The sequence below is a fragment of the Colobus angolensis genome, unplaced genomic scaffold (assembly GCF_000951035.1).
Source record: "Colobus angolensis palliatus isolate OR3802 unplaced genomic scaffold, Cang.pa_1.0 Scaffold78, whole genome shotgun sequence".
Classification (NCBI taxonomy): domain Eukaryota; kingdom Metazoa; phylum Chordata; class Mammalia; order Primates; family Cercopithecidae; genus Colobus; species Colobus angolensis.
Window position 1 is genome coordinate 5,332,298 of NW_012121598.1, and position 24,662 is coordinate 5,356,959.

The 24,662-nt window shown below is 41.3% G+C and overlaps 1 protein-coding gene across 2 annotated transcripts in view; it reads left to right on the forward strand.

The window, feature by feature from the left end:
* The window catches only part of SLC27A2 (solute carrier family 27 (fatty acid transporter), member 2), a 52,958-nt gene that overhangs the window by 8,548 nt on the left and 19,748 nt on the right, over positions 1 to 24,662 (forward strand). Inside the window, exons 2-4 of one of the 2 annotated variants that reach the window (XM_011928602.1) lie at positions 6,817 to 7,026; positions 11,604 to 11,762; positions 14,307 to 14,431. In XM_011928602.1, the coding sequence (XP_011783992.1) occupies positions 6,817 to 7,026; positions 11,604 to 11,762; positions 14,307 to 14,431 (494 nt within the window). The remainder of the gene's footprint in view (positions 1 to 6,816; positions 7,027 to 11,603; positions 11,763 to 14,306; positions 14,432 to 24,662) is intronic. The other variant, XM_011928603.1, reaches the window with a different exon arrangement.

Sequence of the window (24,662 nt, forward strand, 5' to 3'; positions counted from 1 at the left end):
GTGAACCAAGGAAATTCCACGTGAGCAAAAAAAAAAAAAAAAAAGGCAGGGACAGACTTAATATGCTACCTTAATTTTTTTAAATTTTCTTTGAACAGACTTTAAGGGGATGGGGGAGTGGTGTTGTAATCACTTGATTTTTCAACACCCAAGTGTGTGCTCTTTCTCTGAGGGTTTCTTTCAGTCTACAACTTAGAACTATACTGATGAAGAACTAACTGATGGAGCTGCTCTACACCCTTCAGGCAACTTTCTATGACTACTGTTTCTCATACTCAAACTTTTAATAAAGCTTGAGGTTTTGCTCTTCAAGAAAAGATCATCCATGTTACTCATTAAAGGCAGATCCAAATGATTGAACAAGCACTGAGCAGAAGGCCAAGCAGCCAGCCTCTTCCAAGAAATAAGGCACTTTGCTAGAACTTAATCTGAATGGCTCATACAAGGAGTTGGGAATCTCAGAAACCCAGAATGATTCTTTTCATTTTGCATGTGACCCTCCATACACTGACTTGGTGAACCTCTTCTCATTTATAGAAATAACATTACTGGTATCTATATCACAGGGTTGTTATGAAAATTATGTGAAGTGATATATGTATAAAACTATACCAACAGTTCTATGCAAATGAAAATTTTAAATGTTTGTTATTAGTAAAGGAGAGGTGGGTGCATGCTGTGATGTACCACCCTGATCCCTGCTTTAGGACTGACAGACTCACTCTTCAGCAGCTGGGAGCTCTCAGCTGAGACCTCTCCCAGGACTTGTCCTTGGTTGAAGAGAGACACTTTGCCCAAGGTTAAGCACCACCACCCCAGCCTGAGTCCACTGGGCTGGTCAAAGGGCAGGTGTGAAGGCACAGCCTACCTCCCTTAATTTGGGACAACCCTGAAGGGCATCCCAGGTCCAGAGTCCCCTTAGGATTAGAGGATCTGCTGAGGGAGGCTTCTGATGTGTCTGCATTACAGTTCAAAGTCTCCCTCTACCCAGTCTACTTCCCTTGCAGCCTCACAGGTCCCATTCCCAAGAGCACTCCTGCATGCACATCTCAGAGTCTCAGAGAACCCAACCTTGACAAATAGAATTATAGCTTATATGTTTGGGTTGATATTCACTCTAGATGAGCAGACTTTACAATAAGAATTATATAAATATTTTATGCTTAAATTAGAAAATATGTAGGCCAACCAGGCACAGTGGCTCACGCCTATAATTCCAACACTTTGGGAGGCCAAGGTGTGTATATCACTTGAGGTTGGGAATTCAAGACCAGCCTGGCCAACATGGTGAAGCCCCGTCTCTACCAAAAGTACAAAAATTAGCCGGGCATGGTGGCAGGCATCTGTAATCCCAGCTACTCAGGAGGCTGAGGCAGGAGAATTGCTTGAACCCAGGAGGCAGATATTGCAGTGAGTTGAGATCACACCATTGCACTCCAGCCTGGGTGACAGAGTGAGACTCCATCTCAAAAAAAATAAAAGACATTAAATATCAACTAGATAGTTGACAGGTAGATTCACATCCAGAATTTCCTTTCAAATTTCATTTTTTCTTTCTACATCTTTAAGGGAAGAAAGGCTTCCATAGTGTGTCCTGATATGGTTGGCAAGCCAGTGGAAACTCAAGTGTGCCCAAATAACAAATCTACACCAACAGCCTACAGGAGATGGAAGGAAATGGTGTAGGGCAGGGGCAATGGCCCTCCCTTCAGATTAGATGACTTGCATAAAAGGTCAGGAATCTCAAACTACATGCCTGCAGAGGGTCAGCTAGGAACATGAATGAAGTACACATGATGTGAAGTTGCTTGGACTGTGATCAAGCATGATACCAGCTTAATTGCATTTCCTTTTATTATTATTAATTTTTCATACTAATACCTGAGTACATTTTTCTTTTTTATTTTTTTTTTTTTTTGAGACAGAGTCTCACTCTGTTGCCCAGGCTGGAGTCCAGTAGCATAATCATGGCTCACTGCAGCCTTGACCTCCCAGGCTCAGGTGATCCTCCCACCTCAGCCTCCAAAGTAGCTGGGACTACAGGTGTGTGCCACCACATCCGGCTAACATTTTTGTGTGTGTGTATTTTTTTGTAGAGGTGTTTCGCCGTGTTGCCCAGGCTAGAGTACATTTTTCTTAAAAAAAAAAAAAAGTACAGAAAAACTTAAAGTCCCTTTTGACCTACCATTTTCCCCTCATTAAGGTGATTACTTGGAGGTGAAAAAGAAAAAAGAAAAAAAAGACTGTTACTAAGTCCTATCTATTCTACCTACCAGATATCTCTTAAGTACATTCACTTCTCTCTACCCACTGCTGCCTCCACAGTGTAGACAAGCTTCATCTAACAGCTGGTCTCCCTACCTCTGCTCACTGTCCCTCCAGTCCATTTGCCTGGCTTAAGCCAGGCCCTCAGGGACCTGCTGTCTAAGTCTCCAGCCTCTTCTCCCAACCTTATTCCCCTCCCACTCCACATTCCAGTCAGCTTTAACCTCTTTTAGTTACCGGGCCCCAGGCTGTGTTGGCTCTGGGCCTTTGCATAAGCTGTCTCACTGCCCAGACGCAGGCTTAGTCAGTCCCAGCAGATCTTCATCTCCACCATCTGCTCATCTTTCAGGTCTCAGTTTACAGGGCACTCCTTCTAGGTCGTCTTTCTGTCCCCCACCACCACCTGCTCCCCAAATACCTTCTCCTTCCCCTGTTGTGACACCTATGGCCACTTATTTTGATTTTTGTTTGTTTCTCCTCTGTTAGACCTGGGCTCTATGAAAACAGGGACAGTGTTTTGCTCACTGTCATATCCAGTGTACAGAGACCTGTCTGGCACACAGGGAGCACTCTTTAAATAGATGCTGAATAAATGTTGAGAGAGAGGGAATGAGAATGGATCCAGGTAACTTATGAACGGGTTGTTTGACTATGGACCGTGAGTCTCATGACAGGAGGAAAGAAAGGAGATTTCACAATTTAGCAGTAGGAGTTGCTGTTTTTAAATTTACCTCTGTGGGCCCTTACTTGTAAGCAAGGCATACTTGTATCTCAGAAATTATTTCATCTTACATTACGTTTTCTTAAAGGTTTATCAACTTGCAGATTTGAATCCTTTAAGCAGTTTTAGCTTATTCCTCTGTCTCTTCCACACTAGTATCATACTTTGCAATTTTTTTTCAATTATAAACATTTATTGAGCACTTATCTAGTAGTTCTGGGGGTGCAAAGATGATTTGATTATGATCTTAATTTCAAAGATCTCCCTGTCTAATAGAGGAGAAAATGAATTAAACCACATCTGCCGGGCATGGTAGCTCACACCTGTAATCCCAGCACTTTGAAAGGCAGAGGTGGGAGGATTGCTTGAGCTCAGAAGTTGGAGATCAGCCTGGGCAACATAGTGGGACACCATCTCTACAAAAAGTTAGCTGGGCATGTGGTACTCCTGTAGTCCCAGTTACTTGGGAGGCTGAAATGGGAGGATCACTTGAGCCCAGGAGGTTGACGCTGCAGTAAGCCATGATCATGCCACTGCACTCCAGCCTGGGAGACAGAGCAGGACCCTGTCTCAAAAGAAAAAAAAATTTAACCCTATCATACTGTGTATAAGTGTCCTGATAATTGTAAATACGGGCTCCTATGGGAGCTGTAGAAGGGAGCAGCTAACTTTGCAGAGGGGGGAAAGGTAACAGAAAAGAAGTGCTACCTACACTGAGTCTTGAAGGATAAGCAGGAGTTTTCCAGGTGCAGCGGGTGAGAGACCATGAAACAACCTGGGCAAAAGTAATGAGACGTGAACATACGGGTACCTTCAGGGATTTTCCATACATCAGTGTGGTTAGAGGAAAGAGGGCAAGAGGTAGAGAGTAGGAGATGACACAGAATGCGAGCAGGAGTGGGATCAGGAGGGACCTCTGGACCTCCCGAATAAGGAGAGTGGATTCTGTGACAAGGGATGAACAGCCCTGAAAAACAGGGTGGCAACAAGAAGTTGGATGAGAGTGAAGCTGATAAATTAGAAGCAGGAAGAGACTCAAGGGCAGGACATTGGTCAGGAGGCTATAGCCATAATCTAGGTGGGATATAATGAGGACGTGAGCCAAGGCAGTGGCACAGGAATGGATGCTACCATCCCAGTTTCTACAACAGTCATATTTCTAGTAACCTTTCTGGAGTGCTGAAGGACTAGAGAGCAACCAGACAAAAATTAAAAAAAAAAAAAAAAAGTAAAGGAGGAGAATAAAGATTCTTGGGACAAAAGAAAAAAAGAGAACTTCAATAAAGAAAGTACAATCATAGCACTTTACTTGGCTCTGCAATTATTGATCAACACAATCAATAATTGTGTTGATTCTGATTGTTGGTTTTCAGCTCCTAGAGCAAATCCATAAAGCTGGGAAGACAGAATAATGGTATCAGAATAAATGTAAATGCTATTACCCTAGACAATGTAAAGTGAAGATAATAACTGTCAGAAATGGACAGGGTGAAATGGAAGTAGGAATCAAAATTGATAGGCCAAGAACTAGCAAGAAATGCACATTTTTTGGTGATGGAGAGGTAATTGCCAGAAGAAACAGCTTTTAAAAAATTGACAATGGTGGGCTGGGTGCTGTGGCTTACACCTGTAATCCCAGCACTTTGGGAGGCCAAAGTAGGTGGATCACGAGGTCAGGAGATCAAGACCATCCTGGCTAACACAGTGAAACCCCATCTCTACTAAAAATACAAAAAAAAAAAATTAGCCAGGTGTGGTGGCAGGCACCTGTAGTCCCAGCTACTTGGGAGGCTGAGGGAGGAGAATGAGCATGAACCTGGGAGGTGGAGCTTGCAGTGATCCGAGATCGCGCCACTGCACTCCAGCCTGAGTGACAAAGTGAGACTTCATCTCAAAATAAATAAATAAATAAAATAAATAAAATTAAATTTAAAAAATTGTCAGTGGTTTCCCCTAGGCAATAGCTTTAGTTGTGAGGAAGGCCTGGGTAAGGACTTGTTTATTTTCATTATAAACTCTTTTGTACTATTTGATTTATTGTTACCAGGTACGTGAGTCTTTTGATTAAAATATTTTTTAAAATTTTAAATGCATCTATCCTGGTGATATTTCTTGTCTTCATGGAGATATCATACACAAACATCTGAAAAACAAAGCATATCAGATGAATTAGGTGTAGCCTCCCCAAGGTAATTCCCTGGGACATTTAGTTACCTTCCTACCCAGCACTTTGGGAGGCTGAGGTGGGTGGATCACGAGGTCAGGAGATCAAGACCATCCTGGATAACACTGTGAAACACTGTCTCTACTAAAAATACAAAAAATTAGACGGGCGTGGTGGCGGGCGCCTGTAGCCGCAGCTACTGGGAGGCTGAGGCAGGAGAATGGCACAAACCCGGGAGGCGTAGGTTGCAGTGAGCCGAGATCATGCCACTGCACTCCAGCCTGGGCCACAGAGCGAGACTCCGTCTCAAAACAAAACAAAACAAAAAAAGAATAAGTATATTCACTTCCGTTATCACAATTCAAGACAAGTAGGCTTAAAGGAGTCTCACTTTACGGCTTAAAGGCACAAAATCCAAGTGGCAAGCCTGAAATGTGGTTTGCATATTAAATCAGTGCCTTTAAAATGTTTGACCTTAACCCAGTAAGAAATACTTTTGTGCATGACCCAGTACCCACACACCCACATAACTGAAACAAAACTTTTAAAAATGAATAGCCCTGTTCATCTATTAAGAATAGTTTCTATAACAGTGTTATAGGAATACTGCTATATGGAAGAAGTAATATTAAGGGTAGTGTGTACTAGGCATTGTTCAAGGAGCTCTATAATATTTGTTGATAAGATTCTGCCACCACTTTTGAGATGGGTGCCATTTTTACTTCCATTTTAGAGATTCAGAAAATGATGCTTAGAGAGGTTAAAAACTTAAGATGTGCTTCAAAATTTCTATTTCCTTCTTTTAAGTATTTTTCATTTTTTAAAATATCGCTCAGTTTAAATGATTTTAACAAACCACTACTGTAATTATGACCCACAGGTTGGGAAACACTGCTCTAAATGAATCACTCCTTTTTTTCCCCTCAGATTGGAGAATGTGCTTATGAAATGTAGAGCTTATTTCTCAGATCAGTTTAACCTTCCTAGGAAATTACTTGTTACTGATGCATAAGAAAAAATTGTTACATAAAGTTAGCGTCTGTCATCTTTGTTAATTAGCATGGCTCCCTTCTTTTCATTTCTCTTCTCCTTCCTTAAAATTTTCTCTCTTTTGTTCATCTTTAGTCCTGTGTGACACATATTAGGAATAACTAAATTTATTTCTGAAGTTATATTTACATATATATCAGTTACGCACTGATATTTCTTGGGTTTTGCCCATACGTCCATTGGTTTGCACTTGCCACAAGAAGTACAGATTTCAGCCAACCATCTGCTATGCTTGTGAAACCATCAAAACCCAACCTTCCCTCAGTATTGGAATCTCATGATTTTTTTTTCAAATGTAGTAAATTTCATGTTTAAAATGCACAATAGGGCTGGGTGCAGTGGCTCACGAGCTCTGTAATCCCCACAGTTTGGGAGGCCAAGATGGGAGGATTGCTTGAGGCCAGCAGTTCGAGACCTGCCTGGTTGACATAGACCCCATCTCCATTAAAATAATAATCATAATAATATAAAATACATAATGATAAGCATCATTTGTCATGTCCACACATTTAAGCAAAAAATTATGCTGAAAATAAAATTATGATGCTTATTGAAGCGCTAATAGAACTTTAATAGACTGATTTAGTTGTTTTGATTTTTTTCTTATTAAATTAAGAACTACAAACAGCTGTTGAAGAGATACTGCCAAGCCTTAAAAAAGATGATGTGTCCATCTATTACGTAAGCAGAACTTCTAACACAGATGGGATTGACTCTTTCCTGGACAAAGTGGATGAAGTATCAGCTGAACCTACCCCAGAGTCATGGAGGTCTGAAGTCACTTTTTCCGCTCCCGCCTTATACATTTATACTTCTGGAACCACAGGTAAAAATAAAGGGGGGGATTCCCCAAAAAAATGGATCTGAAGGAGTTAAATGTTGGCACAGGTTTTCAAATCTCTTTCTTTGGCAAACTAATTTTGGATAACTAATACTTCAGGAGATTTAGTTATTTGCCTGTGGGAACTGATCTTATTTCATAGCATGTGATCTCATTTGGGTTTCTCCAAGCTATGCATATTTTCCCCCAGTTGGTATAGAACAGATAAAGAGGTTAACCAAGAACTACAGAAGGAGTTGTGATGATGAATGAGATTTGACACTGAATGGGTAGTTGGAATTGTTTTTCATGCTTGTTGTGTTTTCATTATATTACATCCAGAGTCCATATAGACTTTATAATTGATTATAAATGGAACACAGGAGAAGACCAGTGAACAAGTAGGGGGTTCTGTTTATATAAATGTTTTAACCATTATCTTCCCATGCAACACTGATTTGGAGCTGTTTGGTGCTGTGGATGTGGGGTGGCTATAGCATAAGGCCTAAAATACTGTATTTCAAATACAGTATTTTATTTAGGATGCCTTCAACTGTAAGCTGCACCATTATGAGCCACTAAGAAGAAACACTGCCAATTAACAATGTTATGGGAGCACTGCTATATGGAAGAAGCAATATTAAGGGTAGTATGTGTACGAGGCATTCTTCAAGGGGCTTTACAACATTTGTTGATAAGATTCTGCCCCAACTCTTGACATGGGTACTATTTTTACTTCCATTTTAGAGATTCAGAAAATGATGCTTAGAGAGGTTAAGAACTTCCCAAGATAAGCATTAGAACTGTCAGGATTCACCTTGGAGGCTGATTCCACAGCTCATACAATTGACAGCTCTACCCTAGTACCTTCTTGTTTATTCATGTGATAGATATTTAGTGTCTGCATACTATAGGCCAGGAAGACCAAAATGTAATAATATGAAGCCTGAGGGGTATATTTAAAAGAAGGACAGGAAGCCAGCCCCAGCATGCCAATTATTATTATCAATATTGGAAAATTGAATCTGTGAGTCTTTTACCTCTGTTGATTAAAATTTTAATTTAATTTAAGCAGGTAATACATGTCTTCTCCTTGCTAAATAATCAACAGACCAGGCTAAAATGTCCTTTGAGCCTCTTATCTCGGCTACAGCTGACAGGAACTGTCTCCTTCACCTCGACAGGCCCTCAGCACCCACCTGAGCTCACAGTTCCTGGACCTGAGTTTAACTTGATTGTTGGCCTCACTTCATACAGTCACTTTTGCTAAGTATTTAAGTAAATGAGAAGCAGCCAGGATTGATACATTAAAGCTGGTGCCCAAAACATAATGTCTCTCTTTTTTTATTTTTTTATTTTTATTGCCAGGCCAACAGAAAGGTGAGATGGCACAATTAACCAATTGCTTCTGCTGCATACAGACATTCCCTTAACATATGGGACTTTTATCATCATTTCTTAATAGAATGGTAAAATTAAATTGTAAATGTTTATTTGGGAAAGGATTGAGCCCTTGGTTAATGAGGGGGAAATCCAATCTTAGTACCGTGTAAACAAGTATGAAATTTTGTTATAATTTTGTTTTCACAGTCAAATAGAAAATCCCTTTTAGGGAGAAAAAGGAGAATGAGCATTCTCTGATTTAATCTCTTAAGTCAGAATTTATATTTAATTGGAAGACAATTGAATGGGTGTTTATTTTACTTTTTTCATTTTCTCTGAATCAAATATTTGCTAGGCCAAGCACAGTGGCTCACATCTATAATCTCAGAACTTTGGGAGGCTAAGGCAGGAGGTTCGCTTGAGCCCAGAAGTTTGAGACCAGGCTGGGCAACATAGCAAGACCCCATCTTTACAAAAACATTAAAAAATTAGCTGGCATAGTGGTACACCTTGTAGTCCTAGCTACTTGGGAGACTGAGGTGGGAGGATCACTGGAGCCCAGGAGTCTGAGGCTACAGTGACATGCCACTGTACCCCATGCTGGGTGACAGAGCAAGACACTGTCTGTAGAAAAAGAAAATTGCTAAGTTACTCTTGTAAACATATATTAAAAGAATTCATTTAAACAATTGGAGGACAAATGTCCCTGTTCCTCAAAGGAAGTCATTAGCACAAAATTATATAATAGTTACCAGATATTCTCATTTCTTCATTAATACAAAATCTTAATTTGGGAAAGTTCTGAAAGTACTTCAAGGCAACAAAGATGAGCATTTCTTTTTTAAAAAGTCAGAGGCCAGGCACGTTGGCTCTTATCTACAATCCCAACACTCTGGGGCCAAGATGGGAGGCTCACTTGAAGCCAAGAGTTCAAGATCAGTCTGGGCAATAAAGCAAGACCGCGTCTCTACAAACAAATATCAATAAATAAATTAGCCAGGCATGGTGGTGCACACCTGTGGTCCCAGATACTTGGGGGGATGAGATGAGGACCACTTGACCTGAGGCTGTGGTGAGCCTTGAACACCACTACACTCCAGCCTGGCAACAGAGTGAAAGCCTATCTCAAAAATAATATTAATAATAATATATAAAACCAAACAAAAAAACTGGCCCATTGTCAAAGAAAATGAATTTTGAATTGTGTTTACAGTAATGGTAGGTTGCTGACCATATTTGTCTGCCTCGGAACAAGTGGCTGCTATTTGGGCAATATCCGGTGAACGTATTATCAAGCATTGAAGAATCTGAGTCAACACAGATCTGTCTTCCTCTTCATGAAGTCTACTTACCCACTCAGATCTTAAACTCTTAGTCCCCTTCCCAGTGACCTCATGCCCTCCCCAATTAAACTGTTCTTCCATGGGAAACAATATAAGTAAACACTTAACAGAAGAAAATCTTACAAAAAACGTGTATAAATTATGGTTAAGAAAATGCAAACGCATTTAGTCTAATGTACTAAAACTACGTGGAGATACCGTTTTTCACCTTGCTGACTGGCAAAGGTCCCAACATTTAAGAGCACACATTGACAAGGCAAGGAGGAAACAGGCATACTCATGTATTGCTGGTAGGAGAATGAATGGGGACACCCCTTATAACTGGAAATGTGGCAGTTATTTATCAAGATTACAAAGACTTTTTTTTTTGAAACAGAGACTCAATCTGTTGCCCAGGCTGGAGTACAGTGGCAGGATCAGGGCTCACTGTAGCCTTAACCTCCTGGGCTCAAGCAATCCTCCCACCCAAGTAGCTAGGACTACAGATGCATGCTGCCACGCCCAGCTAATTTGTTTTACTTTTTGTTGAGGAGGGGTCTCACTATGTTGCCCAGACTGGTGCTGAACTCCTGGGCTTAAGCGATCCTCCTGCCTCAGTGTCCCAAAGTGCTGGGATTACAGGACTGGCCATCTTTTATCTTTTGACACAACAATCTCACTTCCGTGAATTTATCCAAAAGATATGGTGTCATTCATATGTGAACTACCATATGGACGAGGTTCTTCACTGCAGCATCATTTGTAACAGCAAATAGTATAAATAAATTATAATAGACTCATAAAAGAACTTCTGAAGGAGCTGAGAAAGAGAATAAATAAATGAATAAGAGAAATCTCTGTGTACAAACATGAACAAATCTCCAATAAACAGTGTTAAGCAGCAGAGACAAAAAACATGCAAAAGAGTGTGCTTTTTTTTTTTTTTTTTGAGACAGAGTCTGGCTCTGTCACCCAGGCTGGAGTGCAGTGGCGCTATCTCGGCTCACTGCAACCTCCGCCTCCCAGGTTCATGCCATTCTCCCGCCTCAGCCTCCCAAGTAGCTGGGACTACAGGTGCCCACCACCATGCCCGGCTAATTTTTTGTATTTTTAGTAGAGACGGGGTTTCACCGTGTTAGCCAGGATGGTCTCGATCTCCTGACCTTGTGATCCACCCACCTTGGCCTCCCAAAGAGCTGGGATTACAGGTGTGAGCCATCGCACCCGGCTGAGTGTGCATATTTTTTAATGGAAAAAGCAAGAACATATAAGAAAATGCTCATATTTGCTTTGTTTGTATAAAATAACTGCAGTACATAAGAAATCTCTCTGACTCCCAGCCTTCACATCTGTGAATTGGAGAATATAATTCTGTTTATGTCATACATAAATGTGTTATGGAAATTAAATGAAATTTTTTAAATGTCTTGCAAAATGGTAGTCACAGAGCAGAAATTCAATAGACATTCATTCCTCTGTTTTCTGTTTCTCTTCAGATTACTACTGTCATAACCATCTAACTCAGGAGTTAGCAATCTGTGGCTTGTGGGCCAAATACAGCCTCCCACCTGTTTTTATAAATAAAGTTTTATTGGAACACAGCCACACTCCATTTATGTGTATGTGTATGGCTGCTTTTGACCACAATAGCAGAGTTCAGTTGTTGCAACAGAGATTGTATGACCCACAAAGCCTAAAACATTTACTCTCTGGTCCTTTATAGAAAAAATTTGTCAACTTCTGGTCTAACCGGTCATGGCCCTTCCCAGCGCAATTCTCAAAATACAGGATGATTAATCTTCCTAAGGCAGATCTCTCTTCTACACTGTAAGTGCCCAGTCTTGGTTAACTCATGCCTTCTCTTGTATATTTGCAAAGGTCTTCCAAAAGCGGCCATGATCACTCATCAGCGCATATGGTATGGAACTGGCCTCACTTTTGTAAGCGGATTGAAGGCAGATGATGTCATCTATGTCACTCTGCCCTTGTACCACAGTGCTGCACTATTGATTGGTTTTCATGGATGTATTGTGGCTGGTAAGCTTTTTCTACAAAGTGTTGGAGGCGAGTGCACATTTACATTTTCTCACAAGGAACAGTAATATAAAATTTGGCTACTTTGCTGTCTGCTAGGAACAGTCTTCAATTTTGCATTAACAATAAGGCTATTTGACTCATATTACAAGCAAGCATCTAAAATAATCTGTTTTTTCATGCCTGCTTATCTAATAATATAATGCTATAATTGTTCAGTATATCAAGAGAGAAACTCCTTTAAAATATTTTAGAGCTGGGTGCAATGGTTCACACCTGTATTCCCAGCACTTTGGGAGACCAAGGCAGGAGGATTGCTTGAGGCCAGGAGTTCAAGACCAGCCTGGGCAACAGAGCAAACCTCATCTCTACAAAAAAAAAGAAAAATAGCCAGGCATGGTGGCTCAAGTCTGTAGTCCCAGCTACCTAGGAGGCTGAAGTAGGAGAATTGCTTGAGTCCAGGAGTTCAAGATTGCAGTGAGCTGTGATTGCACCACTGCACTCCAAGCTGGGTGACAGAGTGAGACCTCAACTGTGAAAAATAAAATAAAAATAAAAATAAAAAATTATCTGTATCTAGGTTATGACACTTGAATCTTAGATTCTATGTCATGTCATTTCCATCTTTAGAAACTTACATGTTGATCTCCATCAGCATTTGATTTAAACTTCTTCAGTTGTGTGCACTCTTCTGCAGCCTCCCTTGTTTCCACAGCTTTTCAGCTCTACTAGAAGGAGAGAAGATGGCAACTCCATCAGAATACTTGGCTTGGCTTGCCATCTCTTCTCTTTCCTTCTCAGACTTTACTATTCAAATTGGAGTTGCCATCCTCTCTCCTTCAGGAGGATTTATGTCACTTGTATACGTTACCGCAAAGTTCAATAGCCATCTCTTCCAGGAAGCTATCTGTAACTTTCTGACTGAACTAAAAAACAACTTTTTCTCCTATGTGGCATTTCATTTTAAATAATCATATATGTATATATAAATATATATACACATATGTATATACACACACATATATGCATGTGTATATGCATGCATGTCATGGATGGATATTTGTGTCCCCCAAAAATGTATGTGTTGAAATCCTAACCCCCAATATAATGGTATTAGCCGGTAGGGTCTTTGGGAGGTAATTGGGTCATGAGAGTAACACCTTCATGAAAAGTAGTGCCCTTATCAGAAGAGACAGGAGAGAGCTTCTTTCCTGACTCCGTTCTCTTCCATGTAAGGACACAGGGAGATGATGACCATCCCCAAACCAGGAAAAATGCCCTCACCAGACACCCGATCTGCCAACACCTTGATAGGGACTTCCCAGCCTCCAGAACTGCAAGAGATATATGTTGTTTAAGCCACCTAGTCTGTACTATGTTGTTATAGCAGCTCAAATACACACAGACACACACACAATCCAAAAATTTGAAATCCAAAATCTGAAACTTTTTGAACACCAGGACACCACAAGTGGAAAATACTACAGATAAGTACTTAACACAAACTTTATTTTATGCACAAAATTATTTAAAATATTGCATGAACGAGCCAGGCACAGTGGCTCCTGCCTGTAATCCCAGCACTTTGGGAGGTTGAGGCAGGCGAATCACTTGAGGTCAGGAGTTTGAGACCAGCCTGGTCAACATGGCAAAACCCCATCACTTCTTAAAAAATACAAAAATTAGCCAGGCCTGATGGTGCCCGCCTGTAATCCCAGCTACTTAGAGACTGAGGCACAAGAACCCACAAGGCGGAGGTTGCAGTGAGCCAAGATTGCACCACTGCACTCCAGCCTGGGCAACAGAGCAAGACTCGGGCCAGGTGCGGTGGCTCATGCCTGTAATCCCAGCACTTTGGGAGGCCGAGGGGGACAGATCACGAGGTCAGGAGATTGAGACCATCCTGGCTAACACAGGGAAACCCCATCTCTACTAAAAATACAAAAAATTTGCCAGGCGTGGTGGCACACACCTATAATCTCACCTACTCAGGAGGCTGAGGCAAGAGAATCACTTGAACCCAGGAGGCGGATGTTGCAGTGAGTCAAGATGGCACCACTGCACTCCAGCCTGGGTGACAGAGCGAGACTCAGTCTCAAAAAAAAAAAAAAAGAAATAGAACGAGACTGTGTCTCAAATATATATATATAAATACATATGTATGTATGTGTGTATATATGTATATTTGAGGCGGTCTCACTCTATTTATATATATATAGCATGAAATATTTATATTTATATATATATTGCATGGAATCTCTGTCCCTCTCCCCTCCCTCCCTCTTAGGACCTCATTTGAATCTCTTACTGCAAGCTGACTTTTATTAAAATGACCTTTGTATGAGTCTTCTCCTCCATAGATTGGAAGCCCCTATCAAACAAAACCATGTCTTACTGATTTTTTGCATTGAATATAAGGTACTCAATACTTGTTTGCAAATATAATTTATTTTTAAATTTCTGTCTTTCAAAGTTCCCAAATTAAACATAATTGGGAGAATTTTTTCTACCATTTCTTTCTTGACATTTTCTGTGCTTTCTCTGTAGGTGCTACTCTTGCCTTGCGGACTAAATTTTCAGCCAGCCAGTTCTGGGATGACTGCAGAAAATACAACATCACTGTCATTCAGTATATCGGTGAACTGCTTCGGTATTTATGCAACACACCACAGGTAACACTGCCCCCGTTGTACTATCATTTTGAAATGGGTAAGATGGAAATTCAAGTCACTTTGGGTTGTGCTAGGCTTTAGCTGATTTGCATATATCAGTTTTGAGTTTAGTATACAATTATCATGATAAAGTACTTGGCACTATACCTACCATATAGAGGGGACTTAGTAGGTGGGAGTTCATATCATTATGATGATGACGATTATTTCCTGACTTTTTACTTGTTTTCACATCTTACCCCCCACCTAGTATATCCTGCATTTCCCTCTCTGCTTACTAAAAGCCATTGTCAAAGCCCAGTTCAAATGATACCTCATACATTAAACCTATTTGGGTCACTCCAACAAAAGTCATTACTCTTCTCCCCTACGTCATTTTATTTCTACCCTCTGTGGCCCTTGTCACATTGCAGGAGTTCACGTTCATGCCTCCCATCCTTCCTTGGCTACAATATATTTGATGGCTGGAACCACATCTTGTCTCCTTGTTTTCTGTTATACCAAAAACATACAGGAAACTTTTACTTAATATTGTTTAATAAATAAATCCCTGTGTGACTTTGAAACCAACCAGCCAAGTCTGTCACCAAGCTGGGAACAGAGGCCCCAGGGCATCTCCAACGGCCTTGGATCTGCCCTGTTTGCAGATGTTCAGCTCTCGATGGGGTTGTTCTCAAGAGCTCTTCCTGCCCAGTCCCTCAAGTCTCATCAGAGATCTGGTATCAGATAGGATTTATCAACGGTGGCACTGCTGACACTTTGGGCTTTTAATTCTTTGCTGCACGGACTTATTCCGTGAATTGTAGAGTGTTTAGCACCCTTTGAACTTTGCCCACAAGATGCCAGTAGTAACCTCCCCACCTGCCCAGGTTGTGATCATCAAAATGTCTCCAGATACTGCCAAATGTCCCTTGGCAGGCAAATGCTACCCTAGTTGAGAACCACTGGGCAAGACAATGCAATAAACTCGCCAGATTCTAATCCCCTTCACCAGATTCTAGTTCCTTTAATCTACTCAGTCAACTTAACCTCAAAGGATCACTAAGTTGATAAATTACTATTGATAAACACCTGTCGTGCTCACCTTACATACCAGCCGCTATGTGACGCAGAAAGAAGTGTCGGATGCTCTTCCCCCAGGTCTCTCTCACCTTGCTTTACTCAGTATCTGCCCAGATATTACCTCATTAGGAGAGAGGCCTCTCCTGCTAATAATCAAACATATCACCTGCCCCTCACTGTCCCGCTTGTCTCTGCATTTCATGGCACCTGTCACTCATGACATAGTGAAGGTTTATGTGATTATTGTTTGCCCCCCCCGCCCCAATTAAATGAAAGTCGCATATGAGCAGGGGCTCTGTCCACTACCAGATCCACAGCACCGAGATCTGTAAATGACACATCATAGGCATCAACAGATTTTGCGGACTGAACCTCTTAAATCCTTGATCCTGAAAAACGTATAATTGAGTTGAAGGAGCTAAAATGTTTCCCCCAAAATGTTTGGGCTTAGCACATATTATTCTGATTTTTTGGCATATTCAATAAATTCTTGAGGATCATCATTAGCAGTGAGTTGGGTTAGGGCATTTTCCACAGCAGTTTCTGTTAATGTCATTATCGAATTTTTTTCACATTAATACTCCACGTGGCCCTCAAGATAGCATGTCTCTCCATTAACATCCAGAAATCCATATGGGGCCCTTCTGCTGGGCTTTTCTTCTCTACCTTAAAGACACCCCCTTGTCAGTTAGAAATCTCCTGGGAGTGTGCGTTGTTTCTATACATTCTAATGGGAGCTTCCTTTCCACTGGAGGAAAATAAATATGTTTGTGTGTAGCTGTTTTAAGGCTCACACATATCCACATACACACATGCACACATACACACACACATGCATATACTCTCCCAGTTTTTCTCTTACTGTTGTCTCGAATACTGGAAAACAAAGACAATTTGATTGGGGTTTTATGACTTCAAAATATACTATGATTTAATGCATAATCTTGAATGACCCCTGGACTTCCTATTTGCCAGTGCTTCCCCACCCCTGAGTTCTGTTTGTCTGGAAAATACTTATAAAAAGTGTAATAAAAGATCAAAGTTATCTAAAAAAAAAAAAAAAAACCAGTTAAAGATTGTTTTTTAATCACAGGTCATCAGTCCAGGTGCAGTGGCTCATGCCTCTAATCCCAACACTTTGGGAGGCCGAGGCGGGCAGATCATTCAAGGTCAGGAGTTCAAGACCAGCCTGGCCAACATGGAGAAACCCAGTCTCTACTAAAAATACAAAAATTAGCGGGGTTTGTTGGCATGCACCTATAATCCCAACTGCTCGGGAGGCTGAAGCAAGAGAGTCGCTTGAAGCGGGAGGCAGATGTTGCCATGAGCCAAGATTATGCCACTGCACTCAACCCTGGGTGACAGAACAAGACCCTATCTCAAAAAAAAAAAAAAAAAAAAGGAAAAGAAAAGAAAAAAGAAAGAAAATAATCATAGGTCATTAGACAAGCAGGAGATCTATGTAAAATTTTTTTAAAAAAACTTAATCATAGGTCATCATAGGAAGTCCAGTTTCTGTGGGGTATAGGGAAAGATTATATCAAAAAGACTTTGCAAAAAATAAAAATAAAAAAGACTTGGATAAAAACTAGAATGAATGGGGGAAGGGCCTAGATCAATGTAATCAGGAACTTCCTAACCCTTAGAGCTGCCTAGAATACACTGTTGCTGGAGGGACTAACCCCACCAACGACTCCCAAGCACTGGATGCCAGGGAGGCAACCTCTGCCTTAGCAGAGCAGTTAAACCAAGTGACACCCATCCACAGACATACATGGCCCAGCTCATCAGGAGAATCTGGGGCCAGTGCTGGGAGGTGGAAGCCACTGTGCTTCTCTGCCCTCTTCTCAACCATATTCAGTAGCTTCTCTGGTAGAGCAGGGGGCTATGGAGAATGTTCCCAGCCACACTCAGTGGTTCAGATTTGGCTCCAGATACTTAAAGTGGTACTGAGAGCAAGTACTCTGGAGTTACTCAGCCTGAATCCTGACTCTACCATTGGAGCAGGATAGTTAACCTCTCTAAATCTCAGCTTCCCATCAGCTGACAAGGAGATAATAGTACCTACCTCACATGAGGTCTACAAAGACAACATGAGATGATATACGTAAACCACGTAGTAGCTGGAACTTAGTAAATGCTCAACACATGTTGCCATTATTATCATTATCATTTTGCATGCCTAACAGTGTGCCGCTCATAATAGGCATCCCATACATATTTGTTGAATGAATCAATGAAAATTCTGCCCACTTACACAGAGGAAGAAATAAGGGAAAACATTCTACTTAATCACTCTCATCTGAGGTTGAGTAGGGGATTAGATAGCAAAGCTGTTGACCTAAGTGATTTTTAAAATATTATAGTGAATATTTTCTATCTATTTTGCCATCTTCCCGCATTGTTTTTGGGCCTTTCCTTTCAGAGCACCTGTTTGTAATGAAAGGCCATTCTGATTCATTTCTTGCAGTGTATGGTTGTCACCTCCCATTTGGTTTGTGTAGTTGCCTAAAAACCATGTCATCTAGGGAAAGTTATTTACTGGAACATGATATTGCTAAAGCTCAGTGTTTCTTTCCTCCAATTACAGACTGAAGCTACAGCAAGGGGCCTCAGTGAGGCTTTATGCCACCTGCTGGAGTGTGGGAGGAGGAAGACAGAAAGGGAACCAAAAAAGAGGTCCAGGGGCCACACATAGAAGCATGATATTTGGAAGGAGAAATAATATTGACCAAAACCCTGAAAAAGCTGAATAGACTCAACTTACCTCTAGTGTTGTCTGCATCCCCCCAAAATTAGATAACCTCTGTGGTCCCTTCTAGCCTAAAATTTCTGTCTCTGCATCAGCTTCATTCTGTTCAAAAAAGAGAATGGATGGATGTGTTGCAGCACAGAGTGGAGAGTGGCCAATATGACTGGGGCCCAAGACAGAGGGAGGCCAAAAGAAAGAGGGAAGGGGAGCAGAATCAGGAAGGTTCGCCAGGGAAAGTGGGCTTTGAAGAATACAGAGAAGTTCTGCAGGCAGGCAAGAAAAGAAGGGGTTCTGGCCAGCAGGAAAATCACGTGAACAGTGAGATGAAGGACCCAGCACAGTGGGGACTGCAAGCAGTCTGGCAGGAGGTGAAGCTGAAGGGCTGGGTCAGGTGGCAAGGGCTTTACTCTGCTGAGACTCAAATGTGAACATGACAAGCCATGACTAAAGGGCTTGTCATGACATGGAAGAGTGATGTGGGAGATGGCATTTTTAGACAGTCCCTTTGGCTATGGTGGGAGAATACACAGAAGGACGAAGGGCCTCTTGTGTAAAGCAAACAGGTGGAACCTTGTCCAGGCAGAAGTGTAACATGTTAATTACAGGGACTCTGGAGTTTTCCTAAGGTGATAAAGAGCTTCTGCCCTTTCACCTCTTGGAAGTCACCCCAAAACAAGGAGATGAGAAAAACACACAAAAACACCATCATCTCAGAAACTAAGAGACATTGCAACCATGAACTACATAGTATAGGAAGCTAAAAGATAACAGTGACTGACATAATAGGCTGAGAAGGGTGAAACTTAAGACGCAAGTCCCAATAAGAAGGTTGTTGCCTTCCTGAAAGCTGAGAAATTGCAGGTGCTGAATACAGCTGAAGGTGGGATGAAGTGTCAGGCTTAAAACAGGGGGGTTATTTGAAAATCTGTGTAAGAAGTAAAATACAGAGGACAGGGGATCAAGGCGAACGCGAGGCAGGACTAGATTGTGGCTCCAGACAGAGCAGCATGCGGAGGCTCGCATTGTGAATTTTAGCTCCAGATTGACTGCAAGAACTAACCAGCAATCCTGAGAGGACCCACACACCCTCTGAAAGAAGTGGACTGCTCCTAGAGGACCTGGGAGACACCCCAAATACTGTGATCGCCCCAACTGTGGAAGTGGAAAAGGGAGACCCTCATCTCCCGAGCACACACTGGAGAAGCTGAAGGTCTGTTTGCAGGAGAAGTTCCCAACTTTACCTGGAGCTGAGTCAAGAGCCAAACTGAGCAAAATACAGAGGTAGAGGAAGCTGTAGAAAGGCCCTGGGAGCTTGCTGGGTCCCCTAGCAGGGCATTCCTGCCTGGCACCACAGGGATCCATCAGGAGGGTGGACAGAGGAGCAGGGGGTAAAACTCCACAGGGAGAAGGAATTCTCTAGCTAAACTTTGTGACAATTTGAATGGGGCAAGAAGACTCCTGGCCAGAACTCCAGGGAGGGCGCGAATCTGGTTTGCAGACCCCACAGATGGGGAAGAACTAAAGCCTTTTCTTTAACAGCTGGGAGGCAGAAAGCCTCGGGCAAGTTTTCAAGCCTGACTCACCCTCCACCTGGAGACAGACTCGGAGCTGTTGTGGGGGCACAGTGGGAGTAAGACCAGCCCTTCAGGTTGCCTGGAAGCTGGATGAGGCCTGTGACTGCCAGTTTTCCCCCACTTCCCTGACAACCTGCATGACTCAGCAGAGACAGCCATAATCCTCTTAGGTACACAACTCCAGTAACCTGGGAATCTCACCCCATCCCCCACAGCAGCCACAGCAAGACCAGCCCAAGGAGAGTCTGAGCTCAGACAGGCCTAGACCTGCCCCCACCCGATGGTCCTTCCCTATCCACCTTGGTAGCAGAGGACAAAAAACATATAATTCTAGGAATTTGAGGGCCCTGCCAACTGCCAGTGCCTCTCCACACTACTGCAGCTGATGCTTTCTGGAAAGTACCACCTCCTGGCAGGAGACCAACCAGCACAAAACAGGGCATTAAACCACCAAAGCTAAGGACTCCCATGGAGTCATTGCATCCTCTGCCACCTCCACTGGAACAGGTGCTGGTATCCATGGCTGAGAGACCCATAGATAGTTCACATCATAGGACTGTGCAGATAACCCCCAGTACCAGCCCGGGGCCGAGTAGACTTGCTGGGTGACTAGACCCAGAAGAGAGACAACAATCACTGCAGTTTAGCTCACAGGAACGACATCAGTAGGAAAAGGGGGAGAGTACCACATCAAAGGAATACCCCATGGGACAAAATTCTGAACAACACCCTTTAGCCCTAGACCTTCCATCTGATGGAGCCTACCCAAATGAGAAGGAATCAGAAAACCAGCCCTGGTAATATGACAAACCAAGGCTCGTCAACATCCCCAAAATATCACACTAGTTCACCAGCAATGAATCCAAACCAAGAAGAAATCCCTGATTTGCCTGAAAAAAAATTCAGGAGGTTAGTTATTAAGCTAATCAGGGAGGAACCAGAGAAATACAAAATCCAAAAAATTTTACAAGAGTGAAGGGAGAAATATTCAAGGAAATAGATAGCTTAAAGAAAACAGCAAGCAAAAATTCAGGAAACTTTGGACACACTTTTAGAAATGCGAAATGCTCTGGAAAGTCTCGGCAATAGACAAGGTCTTTGAATTAACCCAATAAATAAAGACAAAGAAAAAATAATAAGGAAATATGAACAAAGCCTCCAAGAAGTCTGGGATTAAATGACCAAACCTAAGAATACTTGATGTTCCTGAGTAAGAAGACAATTCTAAACACTTGAAAAACATATTTGGGTGAATAATTGAGGAAAACTTTCCAGTCTTGCTAGATCTAGACATACAAAGAAGCACAAAGAACACCTGGGAAATTCATCACAAAAAGATCTTTGCCTAGGCACATTGTCATCAGGTTATCCAATGTTAAGACCAAGGAAAGAATCTTAAGAGCTGTGAGACAGAAGCACCAGGTAAGCTATAAAGGAAAACCTATTCGGTTAACGCTGATTTATCAGCAGAAACCCTACAAGCTAGAAGGGTTTGGGGCCCTATCTTCAGCCACCTCAAACAAAACAAGTGTCAGCCAAGAATTTTGTATCCAGCGGAACTAAGCATCATATATGAAGGAAAGATATAGTCGTTTTCAGACAAACAAATGCTGAGAGAATTCACCATTACCAAGCCACCACTATAAGACATGCTAAAAGGGGCTCTAAATCTTGAAACAAATCCTGGAAACACATCATAACACAACCTTTTTAAAGCATAAATCACACAAGACCTATAAAACAAAAATACAAGTTAAAAAGCAAACAAAAAAGCAAGGCCGGGCGCGGTGGCTCAAGCCTGTAATCCCAGCACTTTGGGAGGCCGAGACAGGTGGATCACGAGGTCAGGAGATCGAGACCATCCTGGCTAACACGGTGAAACCCCATCTCTACTAAAAATACAAAAACTAGCCGGGCGAGGTGGCGGGCGCCTGTAGTCCCAGCTACTCGGGAGGCTGAGGCAGGAGAAGGGCGTAAACCCGGGAGGCGGAGCTTGCAGTGAGCTGAGATCAGGCCACTGCACTCCAGTCGACAGAGCGAGACTCCGCCTCAAAAAAAAAAAAACAAAAAAAAACAAAAAAAACAAAAACACTGGAAGAACACAAACAGACAATCTAAGGTCACACCTCAAGGAATTAGAGAAACAAGAACAAACGAAACCCAAACCCAGCAGAAGAAAGGAAATAACCAAGATCAGAGCAGAACTAAATGAAATTGAAACAAACAAAAAAATACAAAAGATAAATGAAACAAAAAGCTGGTTCTTTGAAAAGATAAAATTGATAGACCATTAGTAAGATTAACCAAGAAAAGAAAAGAAAAAATCCAAATAACCTCACTAAGAAACAAAACAGGAGATATTACAACTAACACCACTGAAATACAAAAGATAATTCAAGGCTACTGTGAACACTTTTATGCACATAAACTAGAAAACCTAGAAGAGATGGATACATTCCTGGAAAAATACAACCCTCCTGGCTTAAATCAAGAGGAATTAGATAACCTGGAAAAGACCAATAACAAGCAGCGAGATTGAAATGGTAATTTAAAAATTACCGACAAAAAGAAGTCTAGGACCAGATGGATTCACAGCAGTATTCTACCAGACATTCAAAGAAGAATTGGTACCAATTATTTTGACCCTATTCCTCAAGATAGAGAAAAAGGAACCCTCCCTAATTCATTCCATGGATCCAGAATCACCCTAGTACCAAAACCAGAAAGGATGTAACCAAAAAAGAAAACTACAGACCAATGTCCTTGATGAACACAGATGCTAAAATCTTTAACAGAATACTAGCTAGCCAAATCTAACAACATATCAAAAAGATAATCCACCATGATCAAGTGAGTTTCATGCCGGGGATGCAGGGATGGTTTCACATATGCAAGTCAACAAATGTGATACACCACATAAACAAAATGTAAAACAAAAATCACATGATCATCTCAATAGATGCAGAAAAAGCATTCAACAAAATTCAGCATCTCTTTATGATTAAAACTCTCAGCAAAATTGGCATGCAAGGGACGTACCTTAATGTAATAAAACCCATCTATGATCAACCCACTGCCAACATAATACTGAATGGGGAAAAGTTGAAAGCATTCCCCCTGAGAACTGGAACAAGACAAGGATGCCCACTCTCATCACTCCTCTTTAACATAGTACTGTAAGTCCTAGCCAGACCAATCAGACAGGAGAAAGAAATATAGGGCATCCAAATCAGTAAAGAGGAAGTCAAACTGTCACTGCTTGCTGATGATATGATCATTTACCTTGAAAACTCTAAGGACTTCTCTAGAAAGCTCCTAGGACTGATAAAAGAATTCAGCATAGTTTCCAGATACAAAATTAATGTACACAAATCAGTAGTTCTTCTATACACCAACAGCGACCAAGCAGAGAATCAAATCAAGAACTTTTACAATAGCTGCAAAAAAAATAAAATACCTAAGAATATATCTAACTCAAGGAGTCAAAAGGCCTCTACATAAAACTACAAAACACTAATGAAAGTAATCATAAACTACACAAACAAATGGAAACATATCCCATGCTCATGGCTGGGTAGAATCAATATTGTGAAAATGATCATACTGCCAAAAGCAATCTACAAATTCAGTGTAATCCCATCAAAATACCATCATCATCCTTCACAGAATTAGAAAAAAAATTCTAAAATTCGTATGGAACCAAAAAAAGAGCCCGCACAGCCAAAGCAAGACTAAGCAAAAAGAACAAATCTGGAGGCGTTACATTACCCCACTTCAAACTATACTATAAGGCCATAGTCACCAAAACAGCATGGTACTGGTATAAAAATAGGCATGTAAACCATTGCCACAGAATAGAGAACCTAGCAATAAAGCTAAATACTTACAGTCAACTGATCTTTGACAAAGTAAACAAAATCATAAAGGGGACCAAGGACACCCTATTCAACAAATGGTGCTGAGATAATTGCCAAGCCATGTGTAGAAGAATAAAACTGGATTCTCATCTCTCACCTTATACAAAAATCAACTCAAGATGGATTAAGAACTTAAACCTGACACCTGAAACTATAAAAATTATAGAATATAACATTGGAAAAACCCTTCTAGACATTGGCTTAGGCAAGGATTTCATGACCAAGAACCCAAAAGCAAATGCAATAAAAACAAAGATAAATAGTTAGGACCTAATTAAACTAAAGAACTTTTGCACAGCAAAAGGAACAGTCAGCAGAGTAAACAGACAACCCATGGAGTGGGAGAAAATCTTCACAATCTATGTATCGGACAAAGGAATAATATCCAGAATCTACAACGAACTCAAATCAGTAAGAAAAAAACAATCCCATCAAAAAGTGGGCTAAAGACATGAATAGACAGTTCTCAAAAGAAGACATACCAATGGCCAGTAAACATATGAAAAAATGCTCAACATCAATAATGATCAGGGAAATGCAAATCAAAACTGCAATGTGATACCACCTTACTCCTTCAAGAATGGCCATCATGAAAAAATAAAAAAACAGTAGATGCTGGCATGGATGCAGTGAACAGGGGACACTTCTACACTACTGGTGGGAATGTAAACTAGTACAGCCACTATGGAAAACAGCAGGGAGATTCCTTAAATAACTAAAAGTAGGTCTACCATTTGATTCAGCAATCCCACTTACTGAGTATCTACCCAGAGGAAAAGAAGTCATTATTCAAAAAAGATACTTGTAGATGCATTTTTATAGCAGCGCAATTCACATATATACGATGGAATACTACGCAGCCATAAAAAGGAATGAATTAACAGCATTTACAGTGACCTGGATAAGATTGGAGACTATGATTCTAA